General features: G+C 32.6%; 2 protein-coding genes across 2 annotated transcripts in view; one reads left to right on the plus strand and one right to left on the minus strand.

The window, feature by feature from the left end:
* Positions 1-2,313, plus strand: part of LOTGIDRAFT_204243 (hypothetical protein) — a 6,849-nt gene extending 4,536 nt beyond the window's left edge. Inside the window, exons 6-8 of the mRNA XM_009060633.1 lie at positions 1-86; positions 719-819; positions 1,410-2,313. The exon at positions 1-86 is cut by the window's left edge and continues 2 nt beyond it. Of these exons, the coding sequence (XP_009058881.1) occupies positions 1-86; positions 719-819; positions 1,410-1,457 (235 nt within the window). The 3' untranslated portion in view covers positions 1,458-2,313. The remainder of the gene's footprint in view (positions 87-718; positions 820-1,409) is intronic.
* A 3,947-nt stretch (positions 2,314-6,260) lies between these two features.
* LOTGIDRAFT_164153 (hypothetical protein) lies at positions 6,261-11,276 on the minus strand (the record flags this gene model as incomplete). The annotated part of the gene is made up of 5 exons (XM_009060634.1): positions 6,261-6,377; positions 7,992-8,140; positions 8,689-8,834; positions 9,762-9,896; positions 11,140-11,276. The coding sequence occupies 5 exons, from the start codon at positions 11,274-11,276 to the stop codon at positions 6,261-6,263; spliced, it is 684 nt and encodes a 227-aa protein (XP_009058882.1).
* Between the last annotated feature and the right edge of the window lie 2,560 nt (positions 11,277-13,836).

The following is a 13,836-nucleotide window of genomic DNA, read 5'->3' on the forward strand; positions in this document are numbered from 1 at the left end:
GAAGGAATCTACAACTGGTGGTGATGATGTAGGTACACAGAAAGAATTAAATGAAGTTAAACAAGAACTTAAAACTACTAAAGAAGGTGAGATGTCAGGTTGTGCTATCATTTTGACTAATTATTGTACTTTAGTCTCAGAAACAGAAATTTTTAGCTAAGCTAATCAGTAATAGTAATCACAGCTAACTGTTGAAATTATAGCCTTCAAATCTATATATGTTCATAATTATTATCTGCATTTAACCAGTGGTCATTTCTTGAGACTCTACCATATATAGAAATAGAAAGTGAAATTCCTAGTTTGAAGTATTTTTAAAGGAATTATGCGATTTTTATACGCCCACATGAAATGTGTCAGTCCAACGGTCCGTCCACAATTGCTCTTAAAACTCTAGAAGGCACAATTCTTAAATGATTTTAAAGAAACTTGGTATGGTTGTTTGTAATCACCCAAGGCTGAACTTAAATGAAAATCAGAAAAGTCGAAAACTATTTAGTTGAGTTATTGCTCTTGTTCTTAAAATGCTCGTTTTTCAATAATTACTGAGTTTGATGGATACACTGTCTTATATAGAGATACTATTCTTTAGTCATGCCACCTGGTAAATCAACTGATGAATATGATATACTCCAGTTGACCAAGTTTGAGACTTTAAATTTTATGTTCATTCTGAGAGGTAGTATTTCTTTAATATCTATATATATTACATTGATAGAATTAAAGCATGCTGAGATGAATTTAAAATCTATGAAGAAACAAGCTGAATCAACTAATATAGAATATGACAGGTTATTGAAAGAACATGCTACACTCCAGGTTAGTTTCATTTCTTCTCATGTAAAATCTAAGTTTACCTAATACAAAGATTTCAAAGTTGATCAATTTTAACAGATATAAATGTTTTAAAGGGATTGTTAAGAGGTTTTAGTTTGCTCTGAGCAAGGTTGTCATTTTAAGTGATTTAAACGTGGTTTTCTAAAAATTTTTATGTGTATCAGGGACACTGATAGCCACAATTTTCATCATTCCCAATTTCATTCAGACGTCTGTGATTCCACTAAAACTTAAGTGATAGATGAAATTTATTAATTGCAAAATATGTTTGTATCTCCTAAACACGTATCAACGTCATCTGTTTGAGTGGAATTGCAGGAACCACAGACGTCTGATTGAAAATTGGAATGGCCCAAATTGATGCTACATATACACATAAAAAATTTAGAAAACCTTTTTACAATCCCTTGAAGGTTTATTAATCTTACCTGAAGTAATAATATTGGACCACTTAAGCCTAGACCACCAGTACCTTACCACTTCTAGAGGTATATTGGACCACCTCTCAACAGGCTGTTAGGTCTGTATCACTACAAGAATTCTTCATTTATTGTTCAATTATATATTTTCAGGAGAAATTAGAAGGTCTACAAGGTTCAGGTGGAAAGAAAGATAAATAAAAAGAAAAAGTTTCAAAATGTGTGAACCCTCTTAAGATATTGAATATATTTTATAGAACTGTTTATGTTTTAAATATCCTTCATTTTAGTCCTCCTCTCTATTCTCTTCTAATTGTAGTTATCTTAGGAGTTTTAATTTCATTTCATGTATTCTAATTATAATATCTATATATATTTCATTATCTGTATCCTCAGTTTCAGTAGAGTCACTCATTCAATGTAGATGTTGACTGACATATTTGGTTCCGCATTTAACATGAGTCAAGTTCTTAAAATTATTTTGTCTTTGAAAAATAGTTCAAGTAAACTTTGTTATCTAATAATGATAATGATAGCCTCGAATCAGATACAGTTGAACTGCTTATATATTAATAATTAATATTAAATAATATTTATAATGTAATAATTAGTATTTGCCATCTGGCTGTGTGTTACTTGGAACTGACATTATATTTCTGGTAACATGTGATGATGACATAGTTCAACATAGTGTCAATATACAAGTATAAATACCATATTCAAGTATTATTGGACTTATCTTATTGCAAGGGCAATATGACATATTTCATATCTAAATGGATATATTCCTGCTAAGAACTGGGCATTATACATTTGTCCAAACTGGTTGAGATGTAATTAAAATTATGTCAAGTACATGTTACAACAAAACAGGTATTTATTTGGCTTGGTTTGCTCACATAAACTATTTTATTTTGACTCTCTATTTTTGCTGCTGTATTTTGTTTAAAGGGACAGGTGTGCCATTTTGGTGGTTGATTTAAGTCTTGAAAATATGAAAATAGTCTTCAGAAGTACTAGAATTATACAAAAACATCTCAAACTAGGAATTTTACTCACTATTTCTATATGATCTACGAGTCATCAGTTTAACTTTCAAACGCAGATAATTCTGGCCACCCAGGGATTTGAAGACTCATATTTTGACTGTGAGCTGCAAACACTATTACTAATTGGCTCAGCTATCAAATTCCCGTTTCTAAGTATGATTGGTCAAAAACAATGGGCACCAGTCCTTTTAAGTAAACACCAATGCTATTAATACCAACGATAAATTCTTACAAAGTAGTTAAAAAGTAGTTATAGATTCTTAGTCAAAAAAACACTAAAATAGTTAGTATGAGGGCTTTATAAGTGGATTTTGAAAAAGATTTTGCAAGTTTTGGAACTAACTGAAATGAACAAATATATGAGAAATTCCTACAACATATTTTATTGTTTTACTTCTACCTTTACTTGCCTTAATATTATATATATTATCACCAAATATTGACAGTAGTTGAATTAGATATTGGCAAATTCATTGAACTGTCAATGACGTCTGTTAACAGACATACATGTGAAAATATCAGTGTACTGCAGTGTAAAGTGGAATTAGGGCTGGATGATATACTGGTATCAGGATAATTACAGGTTTAGTAATTTCTATCATTTGTAATATATATGGTAATTATCATGATATATCATCAAATTTGTGTCCAGATAAGATCATCTACACAATTCCAACAAGTAATTTAATATTTGAAACTGATGTTTTTTCATGATATTTAAGACTGGGGTGTTTTTAAGAGATAATTTTTCTTAAATATCTTAATTTTTATATGATGAATAAATAATTTTTTGTTTGAAAAACCAGTAAAAAGCATACTTAAGAAACATTGTGATTTATACCTCTATCGTGATATATTAATGCTTAATATCATGATATCAACTTGAACCAATATCGCCCAGTCCTAAATAGAATATTATAGTTTAGCCTGATATGTTGTTAAGAGTTCAATGAATATGTTAACAGAATGTTATTGAAGAGTGTTTGTAGAGTGAATATTCAATGTAAACTGTTGAATTGCTGTTTTTGTCATAAAAAATAAAGCTATGGTATTTTCTGTAACTGTGAATTCTACCTGGAAAATGAATGGCACAAATTCTTGTTTTCTATTTGGCCTGCCTGTTTACTCTCATATATTTTGTCTAGAGTTTGTAACTATGTGAACACACCAAATTTACATTATCATGTGACAATCTAGACATAGAAGCGGTAACCATGGTCACTGTTTAGAGTCATGGGTTGTTTCTATAACATAATGAATTATAAAATGATACAGCTTCATGATAATAAAAACTATTCATCCTTTATAAACACTATTAATCAGACAATCAGATAAATAGTAAATATAATTATTGTAAGAATTCTAGTGTATTTTTTATAATGGCCCTGTCACACCAGAAAGATTCTTATTAATGGCCCCATAAGGGTGGATTGTGGCCACTATTTGTCGAGTAATGGCATTTTTTTTTTAGAGTTCGGCGATCTATTCTGGATCACCATGGGATTGAGAATGTCATTAGACAGGTGTTGTAATTTCTCTCTGGGCACTGTAGTAAAGACGCTGCAAAAACTTCAGAAAATGGTATGAGGTTAGATGTTTTTAAGTTTGTACTTTTCCTCACGACTGCAAACTAGTACATATTCTGTCGCCATAGTAACAGTTGTTACAAATTATACATATTCATTAGAAAAGTATTCTTAATATTGTCTTTCTATCTATAAATACCCATTGATATTCTATATCAAAACCAATTTTCATCATTTTATTTGTTATTTAGTTCAGATGATTTTATTCAATCAGGCGTCACCAATTTACCTGTTTCCTCTCTAAATTGTTTAGTTTCCAAACAAATAAGATTGACAAGGGCAAAAAATGAAAAGATCCTCTTCAAGCCACAATTATTTACTGGAAGGTGTTCTAAAATTGATCAATGTTCCAGGGTTGTTGATTTGGCTCTATATGCCGGACATGACCGACGGTCATTATCCTCTATCGGACATCAAGCAATTTGGTTTCACTGACCGGCTGTGGGCACACAAGAAGACAAAATATCTCCAGTCACTAGTTTCCCACAATGTCGAGAATCAAGTGCGGATCATGCAGTTGAAAGGAAAATGAATCTGTGTTGCAGACGGTAAAACAATAGGCAACAAATATCAAACTGGTGCAGAATTATAAATCATGTGGGCAACATTACAATCAGGTCATACCTGAGATTTTACTCAAGATTCGTGGCTGTGACAAAAATCCATGACCAAGACTGTTTGTGTGCCTGCACCACACCTCAGTTTATGTTTTCACATGAATTTGTAATTATCTGAAGTAAATGAAATGGCATGATTTATTGAGTATCGTTGGGTATCAGAAGATCTTTTCTATCATGACAAGAGAATATTTTAAGAGTGAGAAATGAAAGAGTAATTGTAACAATATGTATTATATATAGTAATGGTGGGTGAAATGGTTTAACTGTTATAAAAATATAATTGTTTATAATTCTGCTATTTAATAAAAGTAATCAGTATTTGATATAATTCAGTGTTAATTTATTCAGATTCATCAATTTGGGAATTGAGTTGAGTCTTGAATATATGTAAATAGTCAGATATCACATAATTTCTTCAAAAATACATCAAAGAAAGAACTTCACTTTCTATTTCTAAATGTCACATGCATATAGGCCTATGACAGACTCTCAAGAAATGACAAGTTGTCTATTTAACTTTCGAACACGGATAATTCTAGATACACATGGATTTGAAAGCTCAAATTTCGACGATAAGCTGTGAACACTATTACTGATTAACATAGCTAATAAATTTTTCTTTCTGAGACTTAAGTATGATCGGTCAAATGGATGGCAAACTTGTCCCTTTAAGGGTCAGCTTCACTATTTTTGTCTCAGAAGCAGGAAATGTCATGTAAGCTAATCAGTTCTACTTTGTTTATACACAGCTTTGACAAAAGATGTCTGGGTGTCAGTGAGACTTATGGATACCCTAATTTTCAGAGAGAAGACAAGCTTGTGAACAAAAAAAAAGAAAAAAGTGAAATTTCTTGTATGGGGTATATTTGAAGGAATTATGCGATTTCTGAAGACTATTTACATATATTCAAGGTCCATAAACCCCTGAAAATGGAGAATCTGTCCCGTTGATGTCATAGTGGATTAGTGGACAACTGCATCTGCGCCAAGCTCAATGTCCAAATATTAACATTCCAGATCAAAATATACAGCTTTAGATACTGTGGATTACCAACAAGAATTTGGGCCCTTTGTGGTGGTTGACATTAATATATGCATTTAGTCATTTGCTTTGTTAGCTAATAAGTTTTACAGGGTTCGCACAGCCTTGAAAAACCCTTGAATTCCGTCTGTTGCCTTGAAAAACCTTGATTTCAAAAAAAGTCTTTGAAAACACCATAAAAAACCCATTTTCTCTTGAAAAGTCCTTGAATTTTGAGTTGAGTCAAATTGTGTATATTTTTATCATTAACCCCCTTGAAAAATATTAACCATCTTTATTGATTTCACAGTTCAAAAGTAATATCCTTGAAAAGTCCTTGAATTTCAAAGCCCAGAGTCCTTGAAAAGTCTTTGAATTTTTGAGGCAAAGTGCTGTATGAACCCTGTTTTACCAACCAACTGTGACTCTTTTCTAGGACCTCATAATACTGGTCATCCAGACATTTTGTTTTCTTGGAGAAAGATAATGATCTTGAGCTAAAAGTATTAGTTAGTTAAATCTAAAAAAAGTGTATTTTAAAGGGATTGTAAAGGGGTTTTCTAAATTTGCCTAGCAGACAACAATTCAACTGCAGGAACCACAAAAATTGGAATGGTGCAACTGGATGCTTTCAGTGTTCCCAAATACACTTAATATTTTAGAAAACCTCTTAATAATACCTTTTAATTTCAAATGCAAGTTATAAGATGACTCTCTTATCACAATTATCAGCTAATTTTATTATCTAGTTCAGTAATAAGTTCCTGGAAGTCTGTAATAAACCACTTGGCATTATTTTTAACATTTTCTCTCACCACATTGCCTCCATAGCCAATAAAAGCAGACTGAAATAAAATACAGAATATTTTATTTTACATTTTGACCCAAAACTAAATCAAACATGTTAGTGAACTAGACTAGAATAGATTGAAATATGCAAAATAAAATCTCAAAATAGATTGAAATATGCAAAATAAAATCTCAAAATAGATTGAAATATGCAAAATAAAATCTCAAAAAAGATTGAAATATGCAAAATAAAATTTAAAAATAGATTGAAATATGCAAAATAAAATCTCAAAATAGATTGAAATATGCAAAATAATATCTAAAAAAAGATTGAAATATGCAAAATAAAATTTAAAAATAGATTGAAATATGCAAAATAAAATCTCAAAATAGATTGAAATATGCAAAATAAAATCTCAAAATAGATTGAAATATGCAAAATAATATCTAAAAAAAGATTGAAATATGCAAAATAAAATTTAAAAATAGATTGAAATATGCAAAATAAAATCTCAAAATAGATTGAAATATGCAAAATAAAATCTCAAAATAGATTGAAATATGCAAAATAATATCTAAAAAAAGATTGAAATATGCAAAATAAAATTTAAAAATAGATTGAAATATGCAAAATAAAATCTCAAAATAGATTGAAATATGCAAAATAAAATCTCAAAATAGATTGAAATATGCAAAATAATATCTAAAAAAAGATTGAAATATGCAAAATAAAATCTCCAAAAAGATTGAAATATGCAAAATAAAATCTCAAAATAGATTAAAATATGCAAAATCTCAAAAAAGATTGAAATATGCAAAATAAAATCTCAAAATAGATTAAAATATGCAAAATCTCAAAAAAGATTGAAATATGCAAAATAAAATTTAAAAATAGATTGAAATATGCAAAATCTCAAAATATGCAAAATAAAATCTCAACAATGATTGAGTTGAATTCCATATCTAGAGTTATGTCCCTTCCTGACTGAACGAAAGAAGACATTACAGTATAAATGAATGATAAATGGTATTCAGGTATGATTGAACGAAAGAAGACATTACAGTATAACTGAATGATAAATGGTATTCAGGTATGATTGAACGAAAGAAGACATTACAGTATAACTGAATGATAAATGGTATTCAGGTATGACTGAACGAAAGAAGACATTACAGTATAAATGAATGATAAATGGTATTCAGGTATGACTGTTTGAAAGAAGACATTACAGTATAACTGAATGATAAATGGTATTCAGGTATGACTGATCAAAAGAAGACATTACAGTATAACTGAATGATAAATGGTATGCAGGTATGACTGATCGAAAGAAGACATTAAAGTATAATGGTATTCAGGTATGACTGATTGAAAGATAACTTACATGTGATGATTAAATTAACCACATATTCTCAAATTACGATTTATTAAACACTGATCAACGAGTCGTCATAAACACCGCTAATCTGATAGCCAGTTAAAATACCCCACAGTGACACGCAACTGGATGTATTTATTACTATACAATTTAATAATTGGTTCCCAACCACAGCCGTGTTGAACCTGAAACTGGTTCTTTTACATAGTATATATTCCATCATTCCCAGTAAATAGTGTACAGATACCAGATAAAGAAAGTATCTCATTCTGCATTTCTAAAATTACTAACCGCAGGTGGTGAAGCTTCCATGTCTGTTGCACCATCTCCAACCATGATAACATTTTTATAATTATATTTCTTTATCAATAACTCCACAACTCTCTTTTTACCACCAGATTCAGATGTAGCTTCATTTTCATCAAAACCAATATATTTACCTATAAACATATAATAATATAACATCAACAATACTTACCTCAAGGAATACTACCTCTTAGGACAGACATAAAATTTAAAGTCTGGAAGTTGGTCAACAAGTCCACTGAGATACAAAGACTCTTTTGGCCAAGTTTTGTGTTCGGAATTTTATTTGTCTAGTATGTCATCTAGAAACAAACGGGGAAATGTCACGCGATTGAAGTTAAATTACGCCATTTATTATATTTAATTTAGTATATGTTATGTACTGTTGTAATTTATTTCATTTGAAACACATTGTAATATGGGTCTCAGACCTTATATACTGTAAATAAACATTATTATTTTGGCCAAGTTTAAAAATTTCATTTTTTTTTGTTATCCTAAGAGGTAGTATTCCTTTAATCATAAATATACTAGCCACTGAACAACCAAATAGACTGGAAATTTGCAGAATGTGCTCAGAATAATTTGCATTTGATAAAATCTTGATAATTATGTCCTTGAGCAAATCACCAACCTACGTTGCCAAAAAAGACAATTCAATCAGCCTTAAGAGGGAATTTACCTTGGTCATCAAAAAGTAATCTATTAGCAAATATATGATCAGTTGATATGTTTAATATTTTAGCTACAGGTTCTATAATAGACCGGAATCCACCAGACACCAAATATATATCTTTATTTTCTTTCTTTAAAACATCCACTAATTCTCTACAAAATAATTTAGCAGATGATCATAAAGAAATGAAATAAAAAATATCCATGAAATTTCTTCCTTTCTTAAAGAGACAGATTCGAGGGGTTCATTTTGGTTTGAATATAAGTACATACTCTTGAGAAGTATTAGATATGTACAAAAATCACATAAATCCTTCGAAAATACCTCAAACTAGGAATTTCATTTGCTATTTTTATAGATGTATTTTCTATATATATGGCAGAGTCTAAAGAAATGACAACGTCATTTAAACATTATTCAGATAATTCTGGACACACACTTTGAAGGCTGAAATTTCGACGGTGAGCTGTGACCATTATTACGGATAAGCTTGGCTATTTGCTAAACAATTCCTGTTTCTGTGACGATATGAACGTACGATTGCTCAAACGGATAGCGAACCTGTTCCTTTAAATCTGAACTCTACCTTGTCTTATCAGTCTGGACTAATGAACACAACGTTATGCGAGAGAAATGTTTGCCAATACAACGGCAAAAACTAATACATTGGATTCTTATGACATTGAATCAAAAAGAAAAAGGTTTAATTATTTGCAAAAGAAATTTAAACACAATCGTAAGTAATATTCAGTACTATGTAAGCAAAAGTAACCAAAGTAGCCCCAAAGCCAGGAATGAATTGGTCCTGGGGCTCAGATTTTTGAAGAATGAAAGGCCTAGAGAACTCATTTCTGACAATTTTTAGGTGCCAAAAACATATCAAAATCTACAGATTTTTTATTTTGTACATAGACACACTATGAATGAATCAATCTTTGATGAACTGAAGAAGATTTTGCTGGGGCTTAATTCTCACTTGCTGGGGCCCAGCCCCCACTACCCCAACCAAGGAAACAACAGCCCAATATGCAGAATTTTTTAAAAGCATGGTTGTAATTGAATTTGACTATAAAACTTACTTAAATCTTGGACTAAGAGCAGGGTCATGTGATTTTATGAAGCTATTTAGTGTATCTTTACTAGGATTAATAATATTTAACCTGGAACGTAACGCTTCTCTAAACGACACTCCACCACCCATTGCTTTCTTTGTCCTAGAAAATATACACTTCTATAGTAGACAAACTCTACAAAATATACATCATATACTTACTTCTATAGTAGACAAACTCTACACAATATACATCATATACTTACTTCTATAGTAAACAAACTCTACACAATATACATCATATACTTACTTCTATAGTAGACAAACTCTACACAATATACATTATATACTTACTTCTATAGTAGACAAACTCTACACAATATACATCATATACTTACTTCTATAGTAGACAAACTCTACACAATATACATCATATACTTACTTCTATTGTAAATGAAATGAATGGAGTTTTAAGTCCTACTTTTCTGCCCCTTGTGGGCTAATGAAGACGGGCAACGCCATGCAGGGTGCAATGAGGAAAATTTTGCCAGTACAGCGGTATTAGGCTGCTCTTTTTCGATTTCCAACTGTCTTTAACATGCATAACCTGTAGCAGACGGGGCCTCGGTTTATTGTCCCATCCGAACGACTAGCCGCTTTTTCCATGTCAGCCCCTCTTACTTGCATCACTGACGGGGGGAAACCGGGTTGAAAAATCTGAAGGTATTATCTGGACCCATGCCGGGATTGAACCCTGGACCTTCAGGTTAGCGAGCAAGCGTCTAACTCACTGAGCCACCACGGCTCCCTACTTCTATTGTAAACAAACTCTACAAAATATACATCATATACTTACTTGTATCGTAGATAAACTGAAACTGATTTTGATGTACATTTAAAAAAAAAATTGGTAAATTGGAACAAGTAACAAGACAATATATGCTCAAGGCCAGTGCTTTAGAGAAAAAAAACTTGTGCTGAGTTCTTGTGCTGTATTTGTTACCTCAGGGACTTCCAAGATAGTACATTTGTTACTTCAAATTGTTTTCTACTGGAGAACTCTGGTAGCTAACATTATCATGGGTTTACAACATATGACGTTTTAATTTTGGGCAACTAGGGCTTGGTTAAATATTAATAGTAATTTATAATTTCTTAATTCATTATATGTTAAAGTTACATTTTCTCCATTGTACCTGTTAACAAGTAGTAATGTCTTGACCTATGGGCAACCAATCTGAATTATATAATGAACAGATGTGATATAATTTGTCTGTAATGTTTTTCAAATGTGTCCTGAATAGAATCAAATGGTACTTATAACTTCCTTGAAGAAAACTTCCCAGAGGTAATGAATACAGCATTGATTCCGGTGACTTCTATCAATAAATAATAAACTAGCTTACCATTGAGCAACTTCTTCACCTACACCACAGAATGAGGCTAGTTCATCCAGTCCTTCATCTTGACATACTGTAGAATCCACATCAAAACAAACTGCATCAGCTGTCCTCCACAAGCATTTTACATCTATAACTTCCATTTCTAGTATTATAAACACATATAAACAATAAATATCAAAATATTTTCACTGTAAACATGGTTCAAGGGACAGATACGCCATTTTTTTGATAAATCATCCTTTTGTACCAGAAACAGGAATTTTTTAGCTGAGCTAATCAGTATTTGTGTTCACAGCTCATCATCGAAATTGAAACCTTCAAATCCATGTGTGTCTAGAATTGTTCACATTTGAAAGTTAAAAAGCCGTTTTATCTTTTCTTGAGACACAGCCATATATAGAAAAGATATATATAGAAATAGTGAGTAAAATTCCTGGTTTGAGGAAATTATGTGATTTTTGTACCTTTCTAGACTATTTACATGTATTCAAGATTCAAATCAACAACTTGACAACTCTTTACTACGTCTTATATTGCTTAGTTTTAACAGAATGGAAGAGTTGTATGATATTCATGCAAATCAGAGTGCTGAATATCCTTATTTAGGATAAAATGACAGGTTTTGAATACAGTGAGGTGAAGATTTGGTAAATCAATTTAGTTATAACTATGTTTGTGCTCACTTAGGGCCTTTCAAATATCATCAAATGCTTAGTTATAGTGTAATTCCAAGAATCACAGACGCCTGATTGAAATTGGGAATGGTGCAAATTGATATCATCATTGTTCCCACTACATAGAAAGAATTTAGAAAATGTCTTTACAATCCCTTTAAGCTAAGCCTGTTGTTACTTTAAAAAAAATAATTTTGTTGCACAATTTGATACAATGGATGTAATTATCTAAATGACTGAAGGCAACATAATATATGGCATCTTTGTCATTTTTATTTTTTTGCTCTGTAAATATGAACATGTGCAAAGCTAATGGCTTTAGGGCCCCTAAACCAATAGTGGACAGCTAATGGCTTTAGACCCTACACTAATAGTAAACAGCTAATGGCTTTAGGCCCCTACACCAATGGTCAGCTAATGGCTTTAGGCCCTACACTAATAGTGGACAGCTAATGGCTTTAGAGCCCTTCACCAATAGTGGACAGCTAATGGCTTTAGGCCCGTACACCAATAGTGGACAGCTAATGGCTTTAGGCCCCTACACCAATAGTGGACAGCTAATGGCTTTAGGCCCCTACACCAATAGTGAACAGCTATTGGCTTTAGGCCCCTACACCAATAGTGAACAGCCAATGGCTTACGCCTGTACACCAATAGTGAACAGCTAATGGTGTTAGGACCTCACACCAATAGTGAACAGCTAATGGCTTTAGGCCCCTACACCAATAGTGAACAGCTAATGGCTTAAGGCCCCTACACCAATAGGGAACAGCTAATGGCTTTAGGACCTTACACCAATAGTGAACAGCTAATGGCTTAAGGCCTCTACACCAATAGCGAACATCTAATGGCTTCAGGCCCCTACACCAATAGTGAACAGCTAATGGCTTTAGGCCCCTACACCAATAGTGAACAGCTAATGGCTTTAGGCCCCTACACCAATAGTGAACAGCTAATGGCTTTAGGCCCCTACACCAATAGTGAACAGCTAATGGCTTTAGGACCCTACACCAATAGTGAACAGCTAATGGCTTTAGGCCCCTACACCAATAGTGGACAGCTAATAATGTCTTTAGGCCCTACACCAATAGTGAACAGCTAATGACTTTAGGCCCCTACACCAATAGTGAACAGCTAATGGCTTTAAGCCCTTACACCAATAGTGAACAGCTATTGGCTTAAGGCCCCTACACCAATAGTGGACAGCTAATGGCTTTAGGACCTTACACCTATGGAACAGCTAATGGCTTAAGGCCCCTACACCAATAGTGAACAGCTAATGGCTTAAGGCCCATACACCAATAGTGAACAGCTAATGGCTTTAGGCTCATACACCAATAGTGAACAGCTAATGGCTTTAGGCCCCTACACCAATAGTGAACAGCTAATGGCTTTAGGCCCCTACACCTATAGTGAACAGCTAATGGCTTAAGGCCCCTACACCAATAGTGAACAGCTAATGGCTTTAGGCCCCTACACCAATAGTGAACAGCTAATGGCTTTAGGCCCCTACCCCAATAGTTAACAGCTAATGGCTTTAGGTCCCTTCATCGATAGTGAACAGCTAATGGCTTTAGGACCTTACACCAATAGCGAACAGTTAATGGCTTTAGGCCCCTACACCAATAGTGAACAGCTAATGGCTTTAGGCCCCTTCATCGATAGTGAACAGCTAATGGCTTTAGGACCTTACACCAATAGCGAACAGCTAATGGCTTTACGACCTTACACCAATAGTGAACAGCTAATGTCTTTACACAAATATTCTATTGATTGATCGATTGAGGTAACTTGGACTAGATGAATTAGTCATGACAGTATGAAAACTGTCAAGGGTAATAAGTAAAAAAAAACAAATTGGAACTTCACCAAGATCTCATCAATTTATACGACCACATATTACGTAAAATTATTAAGTTTATGTTTCTTGGGAGCTGTTAGAAAACTACTGTATGGATTTGAGTAAACTAAACACCTGATTGTAGAGAAATATATCTATGTATTCTAAAGGTTTCAACTGATAAAA

This window comes from Lottia gigantea (assembly GCF_000327385.1).
Source record: "Lottia gigantea unplaced genomic scaffold LOTGIsca_43, whole genome shotgun sequence".
Lineage (NCBI taxonomy): Eukaryota > Metazoa > Mollusca > Gastropoda > Lottiidae > Lottia > Lottia gigantea.